The 18195-nt window shown below is 37.9% G+C and overlaps 1 protein-coding gene and 1 long non-coding RNA gene across 3 annotated transcripts; one reads left to right on the top strand and one right to left on the bottom strand.

Annotated features, from left to right (window-relative positions):
• Positions 1-544: 544 nt before the first annotated feature.
• ccdc13 (coiled-coil domain containing 13) lies at positions 545-9444 on the bottom strand. Of its 2 annotated transcripts, none has more exons than XM_059344810.1 (15): positions 9376-9444; positions 8224-8408; positions 7961-8115; positions 7740-7882; positions 7502-7585; positions 7291-7404; positions 6790-6894; positions 5831-6001; positions 5577-5753; positions 4992-5204; positions 4773-4873; positions 4147-4209; positions 3895-4026; positions 2725-2855; positions 545-2586 (listed from the first exon to the last, which is right to left on the bottom strand). In XM_059344810.1, exons 2-14 carry the CDS (start codon positions 8403-8405, stop codon positions 2741-2743), a joined length of 1755 nt encoding a protein of 584 aa, XP_059200793.1. In that variant the 5' UTR covers positions 8406-8408; positions 9376-9444; the 3' UTR covers positions 545-2586; positions 2725-2740. The 2 variants fall into 2 exon arrangements, with proteins under 2 accessions (XP_059200793.1, XP_059200792.1); XM_059344809.1 differs by having other exon boundaries at positions 2745-2855.
• Positions 9445-15578: 6134 nt separating this feature from the next.
• Positions 15579-18195, top strand: LOC131981066 (uncharacterized). The gene is made up of 3 exons (XR_009395267.1): positions 15579-15664; positions 17963-18057; positions 18152-18195. It is a non-coding gene; the product is annotated as an uncharacterized LOC131981066 (long non-coding RNA).

The raw sequence follows: 18195 nt of genomic DNA, 5'->3' as shown, positions 1-18195 counted from the left end.
ATCAATATCAGCAACAATTTAACTCATGCTGCAGCCTTTGATCAGCATTTCACTTGTAGAAAAAAAAAACCTACTTCTCACTGCATAACCACTGTCTTAGTAAAGATAACAGCTCATTACTTTATTTCTACTTACTGTAAATGAGCACATTAGGACACCGCTGTTTATTTTCTTTCCATTACATGTAAATGAGAGGCACTATGAGATGAATGGACTCATAGAGGCACAAACCGTTTTCTGGCCTGAGTAAAGTTCACAGATCCCTCATATACTGATGGCTAACTTTAACCTCTGCGTTCACAGCTCCACTATTTACTTTAGTTTCTGGATGCAGTCAATGGTCTGCAGGAAGCATTGGTCCAGAACGAGGGAATACCTCTGAGGAGAAGGATGGAGAAAGGAGTCATTCAAACCTGGAATGACAAATAGGTGAGGCTGTTTACGTATGCTGTGTTTACATAAGTTTGTGTTTGGTTTGGTGGGTTATTGGGCATTTTGGAATAAATCTACACCTTTCTGCGTAATACAGCTACATAAAACAATATTAAAATTGTTTGGTGAAATGTAATTTATTTGAAAGTGATGACACTTTTTAATGAGTGAAGTCAACAAGAGTAGTCACATTAATCTATGACAACATTGGTTTTTAACGGAAATTACACAGTAAAATGAGTGTTAAACAGCAATAAAATTCACTTTATATCTAGTGGTGATATTGGCCTTCTTCCTATCAACTACCACAAAATAATAGCATCAGATTACACATTTGGCAAACTATCCAACATGCACATGAACACTGAATTTTTATGAGGTTGTGTTGTGGCAGATTTAAAAAACAACCAAACAAAAATGTATTGAGTTAAACATTTTCTCTGGACTCGGATGCAGTAAGTGACTATGACAAGTATTTGCTCCATCAACAGCCTTTCTGACGCACATTACTACATTTGATACACATTTGGCAGTCCTGCAGGGCATGTAGTCATAAAGCTCATGGTATCTCAAGTGTTCCTCCAATGACACATCTCACTCCAGTACATTAAAGGGCGCCTCGCCTTCTATCCAGGAGGTATTCAAGACAAGCTGTTTTTTGTTAACTCTGAGCATAAAGGCTTTCTTCATCACGTCCAAACTCTGATATTTTTGTCTTGTGGCACTTTCTCGCTCAGTCCAATGGGGACCTGCCAATCTCCCACAGGGTCCTGGAAGAAATAGTGCGGTATTTGAAGCAGCACACTAACTCAGCCATGGTTTTAAATTAAGCGTGATGTGGAGGGAGAGGAGAGGGGGGTGCTTCTGCTGAAATCCTTTTGGCTACATCGGAAGAAAATAACTCGGATGTTAGTATGAATGCAAAGGGCACTCCCGCCAGAGGCCACGCATATCCAGACAACCTTTGGATTAAGAAGCTAAGATTGCATACTGTACATACGCGTGACATGCTCTGGGGAGTGGATGGAGGACTACAGTGGGAGTTTGTGCAGCTTGAGCCTGCATATATTTTCAACCACTATTCCCACACAGCTGGTTTTGAGTCAGAAATGATTAGCAGTAATATTTGAAAGGAATATTAAAGTTTTGGGGCAACTTAACTGGGGTGTTTACTATTTGGCTTGGCCTGTTGCAGATTTACGTACAACCATAGGGAGCCAAAAAAAACTCTCATAAGATCATAGCCATGAATGTAAACAATATATTCCAAAAAAGATGATTTGGTTCCTGTTTTATTGAATAAATTGGATGCCCCGTTAGCTTATAAAAACAGACATTATTGCTCTTACTATACCTGTAATGCACCTAAATGGAAAATGCATACATGGATTTAATAAAATGTGACAGTGACATTTATAAAACAGCAAGCAGACAAACATTTCTGTAATCAGTAGGAACACTTGTCTGATGCCATCAGGGTTAAGCTAAAAGCCCTGCTACTCAAGCGGTTAAACTGAGGTCACAAAATGCACAAAGGAACCAACACAAACTGGCTTTGGGGATTCAAATGGAGAGAAAGACCTATATCTGAATGAGGTTTGTGTGGCAGAAGAGGAGAGCCTGTTTCCTGCAGGCTGCTGTTTGTCACATATGACAGCAGAAGGTAGGGCTCAGCTGGACATGAGGTTGAACAGGGACCAGCCAGTTCCCCTGGTTAGTGTCTAGTCTGGGCTGTCACTGAGCCTGCAGGAAAACATGCTTGGCTTGTCTCATCACGTCACTGCAGAGCTGCAGGTCATGGTGGAGAGTGCACTTTAGCAATGCCCTCGGCGCCTCAGTTTCCTCCAGCTAAATGACCAGCCACCAGACAACATACAAGAGCAGCATGAACATCTCTGTGCAGCTCAAACACGAGGGTTAGAATAAGCACTGGCTACATGCATTATTATTTAAGCCGTCTGATGTAAAATATCATAGTTGGAAAAATAAATATAATTTTGCATGTTTTCTGAACAAGTCCAAAACATCTACAGTTTCGTCAACAATAGAAACAAAATCTATACAAATGGTGACCAATGGTGATCTGTTGGGCGGTCCATTCAGTTCCTGTTGTTCAGCGACTCCTGCCGTCCTGCAGCTGAGGGACACTGCTGCCTGAGGGAGGGACAGAGTCACGAGAAGCAAGAAAGATAGGAGAATTTCAATCAGAGTTATTTGAAAAAAAGAAAGCTATGACAATCTGCTTGACATCTTTAAACCACACGGTGATTGATTTTGGCATATCAGTTCTACCTGTCCTGCACAGTCCTCACTTCGAATCTAATCTTGTCCTTTCCAGCTGCTGCTCCAGCATCACTGTTACGGTACGCTCCTCCTGGTACTGCTTCTGTGTCTCCAACAATCTCACGTTCATCTCTTTCTCTCTGTTAGTGATAGTTAAATAGGTGTTAAAAATAATGCTTTGACGTAGACAAATTAATAGAGAGATTTGCTAGTAGTTGCATTTAAAGTATATAACTTATATATCTATTAATTAATTAATTAGTTCAAATAATTGTTGGTGCAGTAATGTTATTCGGTAACGCTTTATAATAAGGTCCTTAATAACCATTAATTAACAAGTAATAAGGCATTGTTCTCGCTTTAGATCCGGTAGTTGCAAAAAGCATAGTTAACTTATAGTTAAATTATAATAGATGAGCAATAAAGTATATTTTAATATCAATAAGCAAACAAAATAAGATTAATAAAGGCATGGCAAAGACATAATGGGTGGGTCATGGGTGCTTGTAATGCCATTATTAACACTTATATAAGCTTATAAACACACAATAATGTTAATAATCTTGTAAGGACTTACAAGGGCCTTATTACTTGTTAATTAATGGTTATTACAAGGACCTTAATATAAAGCGTTACCTGTAATTCTCGTGAAGGAAAAGGTAGAAAAAGAACTCATTCTGACTTGTTATTATTACTCTGCTCTAAGGTCTGCTACATGTGACTCTTTGTTTAGAATTGTAGCAAAATGGTAAAATATAACAATACTGACTAAGCCTGAAGTCTGTCAAAGAAACCGTACAACCTTTCGCTTCAATGCATTCTTAAGTCATGAAGAATCGAAAAAAAAAAGAACTCTAGAATCTACCACAATGCTCAGAAAGCAACAACAAATGTCTGTGGCCTTGAATGGACATGATGCTCAAAAAACATTGAAAAAAAACCTTTGAAAAGTAGCATGTCAAAGGTCAATGTCATTCACTATCTATAAAACATATGCTGCAAACAAACGAACAACACCTCAGCTGGCACAAAGTGTTGTGATATGTTGTTTGAATCAATAGAAATGGTTGTGAAGCTACAGTTGAAGTGATGTTTGAAGTGATGATTTCCATTTTAACAACCAGCATATGCCATTACGAGCAGTAAATTGGAGAAAAGTGTGGTTGAAGTGTTAATTACTTTGTCTGTAAGATGTTAACCATCTCAAGGAGTTGGTCCTTCTCCTCACAGATGTTTTTGTAATCATTACATTCGGTCATTGGTGCGCTCACATCAGCTGAACATTGTGGACATTTGGAAGAACTTAGGCCCCTGAGAAGAAATGATAGGACATTAAAACATATTTTTTGCCCTTAATACATTCAACAGTGTTCTATAAATTATGTAACAATGCATGAAAGATATAAAAAGAGTAGCTTTATGTCCACTTACTTAAATTCTATACTACTTCCCACAGCAGGTAGCACCAGTTTATGACCAAATTTAGAAACTGAACTGGAAAGAAAACCATCAGAGAATCATAAAAAGAGAATCACTCTCTGGCAAATCTCTAAGGCATCAAACTATATCAATAACCTGATTATGAAAAAAAAGATTAGCCAGTTTAAACCTGATGGATATAATAAGATAAGATCAACTTTTATTGATGACCACTGATAAAATTCAGCATTTCAGCAGTATAACAGAAACAATAGTTATAAATAAAGATATGTTTGGAAAGTCATAAATAATCAGAGGGAGATAAACCAAAATAAGAAATATATAAACCTTACAAGATTATTTTGAGATTAATTAAATGGTAAAGTGAACAGTGCCGATAATTTCACAGGTCTATATAAACAGTGTACATCATGCTAATATATGATTTTAATTGTATTATTAATTTATGAGATTTTTCCAGGCAAGATATCATAGAACTTGTCTTACTGTAACAACCAGCAGAGGAGACAGGTTTAAGATGTAAACACGAGATGTGCCAAAGACTGATTTCATTACTGTAACATTATACGTATTTATAATCCAATGATATCTGAGCATGATTCTCATCAGACACATACCCTGAAGAGGTTATTCTCTTGTTAATGTCTCCCTCTTCAGGGGGAAATCCTGAACTGCAAATCGTTGCTTGAAGAATGGACTGTTTCTCTACGCCCTCTTTCTGCAACAGCAGGATACACACATTTAATGGCACAAATGAAACTTTTTTGACATTTGCTAAGAAGTCAAATACATTATTTTTGCTGAGGTTAGTTTATAGTCATGCATTTCTATTCTACCTTGACAGAGAGCTGTTGGATTTCCTCCTCTAGTTCTTTGATCCTGGCCGCTTTCTCAGAAACAGTCTGCTTAAGCTTCTGGATAGTGAGAGAGTTGTGCTCTGAAGGCTCGCTGCTCAGCTGTTGTCTCTGGCTCGACTGTGTCTTCTTGCTCTGTACGTTCTGCTGTTGGCCAAGATGTCTCAGCGCCTCCTGCATCTGAGTCTGCTTCTTCTGCCAGAGATAGAAGGAGCATCTATTGTTAAGAACAATTTAGTAAAGCTTGGGCTTATCACAAAAGATCTTTCTTTCTGTAGTCTGTGGCTGACCCTAACCCTTAACTCATAAATGTGTAAAAAAAGAAAAACAGATTTGGTATATGAAACAAGAACTAAATTGTGTAGTTAATAAAGCATTATATTTCTAAAACATTTCATGAAACATTTGTTACTTAACCACAAATTGCCGGATGGGCTTTAATATTGTTATGCACTTAACCATATTTAACTGATTTAATGCTTTAATTACAATCATTTTGGCTCATAAACCTGTCAAACCCTTCAGAAAAACCTCATATTGCATTAAATTATGTATGCAATGCCTTACCAGCAGAGCGTCCACAAACTCATCATCATGTTTACCCTTCTCCAGGAGGGTGGAGACCTGGACCTTCAGGGTTTTCACTTCAGTAGACAGAGATTTGTTCCTGGCTTTAGAGGCTTCCAGCTTTATCTTCAAATCCTCATGGATTTTCAGGAGGGCCTCATATTCCAGTGAGATTCTCTGTAGAGTTGTGGGAAGAAAGCAGGGCCTCATAAAGAATGTATTTTTTAGATAATTCACAGTTACTATATACATACCTCAAATGCCTCCCTCTTCCCTTTCTCAATGGTGCGGATGTGGCTGATGTTCCTGTCTTGAGGAGGGGTTTTCTGAAGGGCCCCCATGCTTAGAAACTCTTCCTCTACACTCGGGACACTTTGCTGTCTTCGCTGAGTTGACTGGTTCAGCTGCTGCTCCAGGTCACGCACCTGTTGCATAATGCCAAGTGTGAATTCTGGTGTGTTTGTCTGCTATCTTGTATTTGTGACTTTGCAAATAACTTTATGATCAGCAGTGACAGCATGTGGCTGGTAATGCTTTTACCATGTGTGTGAATGTCATTGTGGCAAAATTAGGTTCTGGAGATACCTAATGTTGTAACAATACCTCGGTTAAGTCATGGTAACCTAACATATATATTTAAAAAAAATAAAATAAAAATGCTCTTCTTCTTCTTTTCTCTTCTTTTCTTCTTTAACATATAGCACTCCTGTAGCGATGACAGTTAGCTCTTAAAGTTATGTACTTACTTGATTCCTATGGTCTATGTCTAGTACCTTCAGGTTGAATGCACTTATTGTAAGTCGCTTTGGACAAAAGCGTCTGCTAAATGACATGTAATGTAAAAAAAAATGTAATGTAATGTGGCAGGAACTACCTCAGCCGCAGGTTTCGAGCATGTGCTTATGTGTGTGTGTGTGTGTGTGTGTGTGTGTGTGTGTTTGTGGACCAATTTTGTCAATGTGATAGTGTCACAGCCCTGCAAGATGCAGTCAACAAATTTCACAGGTGTGTACTAGATTAAAATGAAGGCAGCGTTTGAAGATGGGTGTGGACCAAGGAAGAGCTCCAGAAGTAAGAAAAACACACAGTTTCTGCCCCTGGCATGATTTGGCATTGCAGCAGGTTTACAGTATCACACGATTGTCTCTTGTTAACTCTTGTACAGAAATGAATAACCTTATTTGAGAAACACATAATGACATTATGACCTCACCCTTGTCTGTAGAGCCAGTATCTGCTGAGAGCGGCCTCTAAAGCTCCCAGGGCTGCTTAGTAGTTGCTGAAAGTTGACCTCCTCTCCAACTTCACTGATCAAAACCTACAACAACACAGAAGTTACTGATGATTGGTCATATACTGTAAAAGTGACTGTGATTATACTTGAGCTGTTAGACTTAAATGTCCAGTTTGCAGTATTTAGTGACATCTAGTGGTGAGGTTGCAGATTGCAGCCAACTTAACACCACTTAGCTTGTCTCTCCCTTTTGAAGCATGTGGGACAACCTGGTGGCCTTCAGGTGACGTGAAAAAGTGACAGGCCTTCTATAGCCAGTGTTTGGTTTGTCTGTTTTGTGCTACTGCAGCAACATGGCCAATTCTAGGCAACAAAAACACAATGATTCTACGTTTCAGGTGATTATAAACTAATAAAAAACATAGTGTCCACTTAAATTGAACACACTGGACCTTTAAGGCAGGACAAAGAAGATACTACCTTCTGAGCTACTTTCAGTTCCTGTTTGACAGATTGAATCTGATTGCGATACTCAGTCACTTTCAGCTGGGCAGCAGCTAGTTTTTCCTGCAGAGATTTCACCACTGGATTTTCCTGCATTTGTGACAGAAGATTTATAATTCAGACTGAGTTGAAGTTAGGAAGACATTTAAAAAAAATTCCTTTGGTGAATTGTTACATAAATAATTACCTCGTAGTCTTCAGAGGACCTCTTATCCAGTAACTTTGTATCAATCTTTTGCCCAGGTGGAGAGTGTACCAAAGCCAACTGAAGCTATAGAAAGTGGCAAAACAATACATTCACTCATTTATTCCCCCTGTAACAAATCACATATCATTTCAAACTAATTGTGAACAATTGTGTGATGAAATGATGAACACCCATCCACAAATTAAATTAAATGATGTCCTAACACATAACTTTTTACCTCTTTCTCAAGATCTTTGATTCTGTTGCTGTTTTGCTTGGATTTAATCTTTTCACGCTCCAATTCAGCCGTTAGCTCTCTATTCTTCTTGGACAGCTCAACAATCTTGGTGGCTGCGATATCACCCGCCAAGCCTGATGTGCCTAAATGGATGAGTGGATAAGTTATGAGGAATCTGTGATGTGTCAATAACATTACTCTGGCTCAAAGTTATGGTATACCTGCTAAAACCAGTCGTTCCTCTTCTCTTTTCTTATTCAGGTGTTTAATTTCAAAATCCTTCTCACTCAAAAGTTTGAAGAGACGACTATTTTCATCCTTAAGCTCCCTTAGCTGCTCCATTATTCTTTGATTTTGATTCTCATTTTGTAGTTGTCTAAAAGGAGGTGATTTAAATGAACATTAAATAGATAAAAGGGATTTATTGCAGGTTAAAAACAAGCTGACACAGTTAAACATTTATTTTAGCCTTTGTTAGACTTACCTTTCTTTCAGATAGTCTGCCTGAATACCTTGCTTAGGCAGATCCAGATCATCCTTGGTGACACTGATATTAGGCTTATCTGGTTCCTTTTCCTTTTTCCTGTCCTGTTTTCTTTTCTCCTCCTGTTTTTGTAGTGCTTGGAACTGAAGCCGCAAGTCATTCAATTCATCATTGTGCTCCATGATCTAGTACATAGCATAAGGAGACACTAAATCAACTTGTGAATTTATAAATCTGGAAAAGGACAGAGGAAATATATATTAAATATACATACAATATATAAATATATATTGTGCCTAAAACCTGTGGGAATTTTGTGATGAAGAATATTTGGATACATTACCAAAAAAACGGAAATGTCCAAAACGCCAAGTTTTTAAAACTAAATCACAGCATAGATTTTTCAATGGACCAAACCCCCCCATCATAAGAAGTTCCTCCCCCTCTGCAACTGACCTCATCAACAAGGCCAGAGAACCCCACCTATTTGTGCAGCCCCTTCTCTCATTTAAATAACTCCATATTTATACATAATGTTTCAATTGTTGTATTTTTTAAATATATTTTTTAAATATTGTTGGCATACTGACTCTATTTTTCATTTTTTCTACTTTAAGTACTTGAAGTACTTGTTTCCTTAATATATGTATTGATATTTATACTTAGTACTTGTTCTTTTAGATTAGATTAGATTAGATTCTGATTCTCAGGAGCTTGTTTTAGCTGAATAAAAATAAGCATTGCCTGACTATTGCAGTTTTAGCTTCATCATTAGGCCTACTTTTATTTTTTAAGGCAGCACAACGAGATACCACCTCTTTGTAGGCCCTTAAAATGGGCATTTTATTGCCCTAACGTTACTTCTTGTTGTGCAGAGTTCACGACTGTCATGCACGGGGTTATTATTGATGAGCGACCCCACTGACCTAAATTAGGCAGGTCATGAATCCAAACAAACAACAGTTCAGGACAGTAAGCAAAAAAGAAATAGTGATAGATAACGTGAGGACCTATTAGCTTTAGCGATGTAGCCTAATGTTGATGTTTATGATAACTAATTTGTGTGACGGTCAAATGTTACCTCTTTGAATCTACAAATATAGCTTTTCCAACAATTTGCGTTAAGGTTGTATTAAAAATAATGTATCTCACCTTTCTTTTATCCAAGTACCGCCCTTGTAAACAAATTAAATTGTATTATTTTGTTCCGTAGTTGAAGTAACTGGAGCCACTTCCTCACTGATTAGGACGCTGCTGTATCCATAGCAACAGCACTCCTGAGACTTCGGACAAGATCTCGCGGGAGTAGTCATGGGACCAAGAGGGCGCTGCGTTACCTGCTGCACTTCACAGACATATTTAAAACAGATCCAGTAAATACTTTTTTAGGGGGAAATAATCAAAGGTTTTTCTGGGAGACGCGAAATCTTCCCTGCAATTCTGAAATCACCCATATGTTTGGCTCCAGTCCTTTATTGATTACCAGATCAGCTACTGCCTTTTTTCCTTTATATTTCATTAGTGGCCGCATAGAATATATCCAGCTATGTGAAGGGCTTAGTCTTACATGAGTGACCTTAAGGTTGTTTCACTTAATGTGAAGGGCATTAACCATGTCATCAAACGCCAGAATATCTTCTCCTTCCTTAAAAAAGAGAAATGCCAAATAGCCTTTCTCCAGGAAACCCACCTTTCAGACCTGGAACATATAAAACTGAGGAGAAGCTGGGTTGGCCAGGTTTTCTACTCCTCTTATAATTCCAAAAGTAGAGGGGTTGCAATTCTCCTACATCGATCCCTGCCTTTTACTCTTGATAAAACAATATCAGATAAACAGGGACGTTATGTACTTCTGTCTGGTTATCTCTACGGAGAACATGTTGTTTATGGGTGTATATATGCCCCAACAATATATGAGGCGTCTTTTATTCCACAGCTTACTTCCGATTTGGCAGCATTTTCTTCTCCATACTTACTTCTAGGTGGTGACTTTAATTGCACACTTAACCCGAATATTGATGTGTCTCCCTCTCAATCTACTCTCTCCAAGAAAAGCTCAAAAATGGGTGAATTTCATACAGATTTAGATTTATATGATGTGTGGAGGGTGCAACACCCCGTAGATAGAGACTACACGTTCTTCTCGATCCCCCACCAGGTCTTCTCCAGGATAGACTACTATCTGTCTTCAAGAACGATTTTGGGCAGAATCCTGAACTGTACAAATGGTACCAAATTTCTTTCTGATCACTCCCCTATCAGTGTGACTATCTCTCCTCCTTATAAGGACCCAGCCTGCAGGCACTGGAGGCTCGACCCTACCCTACTGAGTAACCGTTCCTTCGTTGAGTATATTACATCTGAGTGGCAGCAGTTCCTCTCTGTAAATAAATCCCCAGATATTAGTCCTTCTACACTAGGGGAAGCTGGTAAGGCATATTTACGTGGAGCTATTATATCTTTTACATCAGCACAGAGGAAAGATGCCCTTAAAAGACAGTTGGATTTAGAGAAGACAATACATAATCTAGAAACTCAATTTAAGAAATCTCAGAGCAGCTCTCTGGCAAAACAGCTGGATGCTGCACGCTCTGCCTTAAATCAGCTCCTAACTAGGAAACTGGAGACACAAATTTTTTTTGCTAAACATAGACTATTTGAATCAGGCAATAAACCAGGCCGGTTACTAGCTCGTCTTGCTCGTGGCAAAATTGAGCCCAATGTAATCCCCTCTCTCATAGACAAAAATGGGGTGAGGCGCCTCAAATCATCTGATATAAATGAAGTAATGAAACTGTTTTATAAAGACCTCTATAGTTCCGAATGCACATCTTCTTCCGAGACTAGAGCAAAATTTCTTGATGAGATGAAGTTGCCGTCTCTTACAGATGAACAGAAAGCAGATTTATGCAAGCCAATTAGTAAAGAAGAAGTGTTACAAGCCATACGCACTCTTAAGGGAGGTAAAGCTCCAGGACCGGACGGTTTTGGCCCTGAATTTTACAAAACATTCAGTCAGGAACTCGTCGGTCCCCTTACAGACATGTACCTAGACTCCTTTGATGGGGGCTGTCTCCCCCCTACACTTAACACCGCCAATATCTCAGTTATTCTGAAGAGGGATAAGCCTTCTGACATGTGTGGCTCCTATAGACCAATCAGTCTGATTTCGGCTGACAGCAAACTGCTATCAAAACTCCTGGCCAGGCGGCTGGAGAAATTACTTCCTACACTCATAAATTCAGATCAGACGGGCTTTGTTTATGGACGCTATTCAACCACTAATGTGAGAAGGCTCTTGAATATTATACAATTTACCTCACAATGCAAACAGAAGGCACTGGCCATTTCTCTAGATGCAGAAAAGGCCTTCGATAGGGTTGAGCGGAGCTATCTGTTTGATGTTTTGGGGAGATTTGGCTTAGGGGGAGACTTCCTTAAATGGATCCAAACCATATATCACTCACCTACAGCGCTTGTCATAACTAATGGTTGGCGTTCCGAGCCCTTCCCAATAGCAAGGGGTGTCCGCCAGGGTTGCCCTCTCAGCCCGCTCCTCTTTGCCTTAGCATTGGAACCATTAGCTGAAACTATTCGACTTCATACAGATGTGAAGGGAATAACAATGGGGCATAGGGAACACAAAATTGCCTTATATGCGGACGACATCCTTGTGTTTTTGTCCTCCCCTCAGCCATCAATTTCTGCAATAATGGACATTTTCAATAGGTTTAGTGTCATATCTGGTTACAAAATTAATTTTAGTAAATCTGAAGCTATGCCACTGGGAGACCTGAATACTGCAGATGTTTGGGAGAATTTCCCATTCAGATGGTAAATATTTTTTCTTTTGTAAATTTACACTTGGAATTCTGAATTTGATGCATTCTAGTTTTATTTACCTTTCGCACAAAGTCCCAACTTTTGGGCATTGAGGTTGTATGATAATATCCTGTAAAAAATCAGGGACCTTGTTTTTATTTTTTTGTCCATCAGTTAATGTAGTTGACTTTTCACTGTTCATAGTTGTTAATTCTTTGAAGAAAAAAAGAAAAGAAAAAGCATGACACGATTAAAGATGAATTTGACTGATAGCACTTCAGATACAGCAATAATATCATGATTGTGAATTATTTTGCTCATTAAAAAGCATTCATAAGTTATTGAAATGGCATTAAATTCAGTCAAGAGAGCTTTCAACTTGTTTAAGACTTAAAACACAAAACTCCCCCGTTTGTCTTAATTTGTCTTGACTTGGGACTTGAGTGTAAAGACTTGAGACCTACTTGTAACATGCAATACAAGGACACTTGGTCCCTGACTCTGGTAGAAACTATTTGTGACTTTGAGGTCAAATGTGCAAGTGTCTTGATAGCGAGTGTAAATAGTTTATTTGACAAAGTAGAGATTGGAATAATTAATCGATGATGATTAATGGTCGTTAAGAATTTGATCGATCACGTGGAATTTTTAATCGATCTATGTATTTTTTTATTTTAATTTTTATCTCTGACTACGTATCAGTATAACTGAACTGAGACACAAAACGGAAAGTTGCAAAAACAATTATAAAACACACAGAAATAGAAATAGTATTAATTGGAGCAAAACTAGCTTACTGTATCAAACCTTGCTAGCATGAATTACTAGCTTTAATTTGATCCAAAACTTATTTAACCCTTGTGTGGTGTTCGGGTCTGTGGGACCCGTTTTCATTTTTTATGAAAAGAAAAATGATACAATTAATTAATTTTTCAAACTGAGACTCACTGACTTTGGCTCATTTTCTGTGAAGAACATATATCAGAATACATATTTAATGACCACACACCATACACCCCCCCTACACATTTCTATTACATATAAGATGTCCGGGTCCACTGGACCCGGAGCTAGTAGAAGTGTGGAAATTGATGTTCTGTGTACCACACACGCACACGCACACGCACACGCACACGCACACACACACACACACACACACACACACACACACACACACACACGCACACACACACACACATGCAAAAAGTATATCTGCAACACACACACAGTAAAGCTCTGCCCCTCATGTGTTGTATAGGCTAGTGGCTAAAGGCCATGTGTTCAATGGGGCTGATGTGTTGTCTTGACTGATATGTTTACTCTGTGTTCATGTGTTCAGCTTGTGTTGTGCACCTGAATGGGTTAAATTTCAAGTTCAAAGAAATAAAAGTCAGTAGTTTTGAAAAACCTTGCTTCACTTGTAAATTTGTTTCCACTCATATCTTGATTTTAATTGATTTTCTTTATTATGTTTTAAATAATAAGTTATAAATGTGACCTAACAAAGGTAAAGGGCAAATATTAACCATATATATTGTTTATACTGCTTGTAATTGGGATAAGGTAAACATCTGTTCAGTATTTTAACATAAAAGTGTTTGATTGTGAGGCATTAAAAGCCACAAAATGCAACGGGTCCATCAGACCCACAAACGCTGGCTGAGTAACAACAATATGAACATTACACAAGGGTTAAACACAAAACACATTTAAATACGCAAGATTACTGTGAAAACTAACCTCATGCCTCTTCAGGGGCTAAAACATAAAACTTTGAACTCCTTGAAGTCATCTTTACAGTTTAACCTCACGAGAGTTAACATTAGTTCAACGATCAACAGGAAGTCCCTTTTCGTTCTTTGAAAATAAAAAGGGCCGTTATCAAAACAGGCGTTTGCATAGGACTGTATATTTATCTTTGATTTTCCCCAAGTATGCATGTTTTAGTATGTATAAGGAGGAGTATTTATAAGGAGTATGGATAAAAACATAGCGATTAATTGATTAATTGATTAATTGATCCTTAATGCGATAGATTCTCGAGGTGGCAGGTTTCTTACAAACACCCATCCCTAGAAGCCGATTTGTGACCTTGAGGTCAAATGTGTCTTTATATAAAAGTGTAAATAGTTTATTAAACAAAGTAAAAAGTACTTTTCAGTTGGTGGAGACTAAATCAGCACTTAAATATGAGAGAATATTACTTATATTCATCAGGTGAATAGAAAAACGGCTACAAATAAAAGCTAATGTTGGACCATAACTATCTGTTGTGTGTTAAAAAAAACTCGCTAACACATTCACCATTATGATGTTGTGCTTACAGTGCCCAAACAATCCAGAGATAATCATTATTAGTCTCTTTTTATTGTTTTTGATTTAGCTTTTGGACTATTTTGTGTTTTTAGCAGTTATTTTGGCCACTCTAGTTATTTCAGCCTGTGTTCCATTAGTATTGTCACAGAATAGAACCCTGATCTTCAAAAATCAGAACACAGAACCTCAGAACTCTCAGAGAGATGATAATTCACTCACACTCACATATTATCAGCAGAGAGACACACAACTTCTTGATACTCACAGTGAAATATTTTCTATTGTCAAATATTTGTACCGAGCGCTTACAAAGCAACATGGATGAAAAGACCCTTTATTCTCTGGACTCAGAGAATGGTTCAAGTGAGTGTGAAATCCTGTTAAATAAGTGTAGACAGAAAGTTCCTGTCTTCTTGAAGAGACGTGAACTTTGTTGATATTGATTTAAGTATGTATATATACCTGGTTTATTCTTACTTGTCTCAACATACAAACAGAAGGTTCTTTAAACGAGTTAAATTGTGACTTCATAGTCACTTTTTTCACTTGTTTTGATAAATCATTTTTGAAAGACTCTAGATAGTGACTTTATCAGCTGGACTTTAGTTGCAGTGTGATAATATTATTTTGCAGGTAGGCTGTGTGCTAAATAAGAGTTAGTAATTACTTAAAAGTATCAGAACTACTCTTCAAAAACACTATTACAAGTCCAGTGTTACAAGATTGGACTCAAGTAAAAGTAATAAAGTATTTATAAGCCAAATGAACTGAACAAATGAAGGTAGTCAGTAGGCTTAATGGCTAAGTATTATTCTAGAGCTGTGAAATAAATTTAGTGGAGTAAAAAGTAAAAATGTACAAAACAATGTTGAACTTACAATACAGAGTTTTGCAGAATCATGCAATATGAACCAGTTATCTGGGTTTATTTCATGTGTAGAGAGCAGTGGCAGCACTACTGAACCCAACTACTGCATGGGGGACGACTGTAGGGTGACAAGTAAGAAACGCAAGGCCAGCATAAATTACTCACAGCCACCCAGAAAAAGGCAGAGGTGTGCCAGCGAACCCCCTGAGGTGACAGTGGAGGATGTGACAGCTAAAGGGACCAAGAGAAAAGCCAGCACCCAAAGCGGTCCCCCCCCGAAGAGGCGGAGAACTGGAACCTACGACACCAACGCTGGTGAACCTACCAAGGTGTCAGCAACAGTGTCTCCCAGTGAAGTCTCCCCGAGCTCCTGCAGCCCTTCAACCTCCCGGCAGAACAATGAGACGCCATCCTGCTCCGTCAGGACCAGCAGAGGTACACTGACAGTGTGAAAGAGAATGAGAGGAGAGTGTGTGAGCATACAGTACAGGCCAAAAGTTTGGACACACACCTTCTCATTCAATGTGTTTTTCTTTATTTTCATGACTATTTACATTGTAGATTCTCACTGAAGGCATCAAAACTATGAATGAACACATATGGAATTATGAACTTAACAAAAAAAGTGTGAAATAACTGAAAACATGTCTTGTATTGTAGATTCCTCAAAGTAAACACCCTTTGCTTACTAGAATATAAGACATGTTTTCAGTTATTTCACACTTTTTTGTTAAGTACATAATTCCACATGTGTTCATTAATAGTTTTGATGAATTTACAATGTCAATAGTCATGAAAATAAAGGAAACGCATTGAATGAGAAGGTGTGTCCAAACTTTTGGCCTGTACTGTATACTGTGTGTAGTCGGACTCCTAACACCCAGAACTGAGTCAGCAATTTTGCACTTCTGGGTCCCTCATCTAAATTCAATTTCATTCGATTAGTTTTTGTTTTGTTGCCTGAAATAAGGTCTATGGTTAGAACAAGCTTGAGAGATTTTCTTCTACAACAGAATATAAGCCGATAAGGGAGTCTCTGGTTGGTGACTAACTGAGATACAGAGGTTTGTTGGGGATATAAAAAGGTCATTGTCTACTAGAGGTGTGAATCACCAGAGGCCCCACAATACCATTTTGATGAGATTCAACTTTGTTTTTATTGAACAGAGTAACAAGTACTAGGACAATGAAAGGACCACCAACCCGTCCAAACATATGTAAACATACATATTTTATCCAGATTTTAAGCATTTTGGGATATGGTGAGTATTGCGATACAATATATTGCGATTTAACTGTTTAACTGCATTTTGTGTCTACAAAATTGAATTCAATCAAGAATTGTTTTGTCAAATAAGAGAAAATTCTCAGTCAGTTCATCTCACTTCAGTCTTTTTATTTCTCCACAATGAGAGTCAAACCCACAGACTGACCAACAAAGTATTCAGTCAAACTGAACTGAACTGATATCAAACATGTAACTAACTCAACTTTGAAACATAAAAAAAGCCTAACTTTGCAGCTTTATTACGACAGGATATCCTGACACATGGTGCCTATAGATTCCCTAGATCTTCTAGTTTCATGTGATACCAGTAAATCCAGTATATTCCTGAATATCGATACTTGGCGGCCATGAATCGATATAATATGGCCACGCAAAATATATGATATCCTGACACATGGTGCCTATAGATTCCTTAGATATTTTAGTTTCATATGATACCAGTATCTCAAGTACATAAAAAAATATGGCTCGTCGGCTAAATGTCAATACATGGCGGCAATGAATAATGTTGCCACGCAAAATATTGCAATACTATGCAGGATGGATAGTTCCCCCACCTCGATTGTCTACGTATACGTTGTTGTTGTTGAAGTCATATGACTGTGGTGTAGGTCGTTTGTAGTGTTTATAACACTTGCAATTTACTCTGGCAATCGCATTTATGCTTAAAAAATCAGGGAAACATGGTGATTCTAACTCATGGGTTGGCTTAGAAACATGTGTCAACACTGCAGCACTCTACAGGCTAGCACACAATCCCTGGAAAACTACAACATGTTTTTCACCCTTTTTGTACAGCTAAAACAAACAAGATATAAAGTGTTAATTAGTGAGCTTTAGATGTGCTGGTGCTTCCCCCTGCTGTTCGTCTTAAGCTAAGTTAACCTGCTACTGGTGGTGTTAGGTCATGTTTTTTAAAAAAAAATCTATTTATTGATTTCATTAATACAGGCAAAACAGCAACAACGGATGAAACAAGGGACAATTGGACAAAAAGAAAAATAAGTAAATAAGTATAATAATGAGACAAAATAAAAATGAATAGGATCCCTTCTATACTTTAAATAATTAAATTAAAAAGAGATATTGACTTTGCAATGTTTTTTTAAAAGTATATTTCAATTAGTTCTTGATTGAGCTTTAAATATATATAGTTTTATATTTACCGTACAGACATGAGAGCATCTATCTTTGGCTCTAATTTTTTGGCTAAAAAGCAATTAACTGTATTTCCCAAAATATCAAAGTATTGCCTCTGTGATTGAAGAAAACTAATACAAAACAAGCAAAAGTTTGTGATTTTTAAGTGAGTTTTGTCACCTATAATGGGGGGAAAACTAGAAGAAGACTTTACTGAACCACAGGTTAACAATAACTGATTTCAACCATCAAGCTCATTTTTTGTTTAAAAATATTAAAACATGAATCTGTGTTTGTGTTTGAAGAACAATTTGAGGCCAAGTACCTGCAGCTTCTCAAGCTCGGAGAAGGCGGCCAAGGAACGGTTTATGCTGGAGAAAGAAAAACTGACAACTTACCAGTAAGTAATAAATATATGGTATTCTCACATCACACATGCACACACAGCCGTCTCTCCCTGCACCAACTAAAGTTGTGGTGATTGTGTCCTGTAGGTGGCGATCAAACGCATCCCTAAAGCTGATGAGAAGACTCGACC

The sequence above is a fragment of the Centropristis striata genome, chromosome 11 (genome assembly GCF_030273125.1).
Source record: "Centropristis striata isolate RG_2023a ecotype Rhode Island chromosome 11, C.striata_1.0, whole genome shotgun sequence".
NCBI classification, from domain to species: domain Eukaryota; kingdom Metazoa; phylum Chordata; class Actinopteri; order Perciformes; family Serranidae; genus Centropristis; species Centropristis striata.
Note: the sequence above shows the minus strand (reverse complement) of the source record. Positions and strands in the feature narration are given on the sequence as shown.

Excerpts from the sequence above, each read along its gene's own strand:
- ccdc13 (XM_059344809.1), bottom strand. The coding sequence starts at position 8,405 with ATGGAGCACAATGATGAATTGAATGACTTGCGGCTTCAGTTCCAAGCA. Across the intron at positions 4,210-4,772 it reads AAGAGAATAACCTCTTCAGG|TTCAGTTTCTAAATTTGGTC; the intron begins GTATGTGTCTGA and ends TTTTCTTTCCAG. Across the intron at positions 2,587-2,744 it reads AGGACAAGATTAGATTCGAA|GCAGCAGTGTCCCTCAGCTG; the intron begins GTGAGGACTGTG and ends TCCCTCCCTCAG.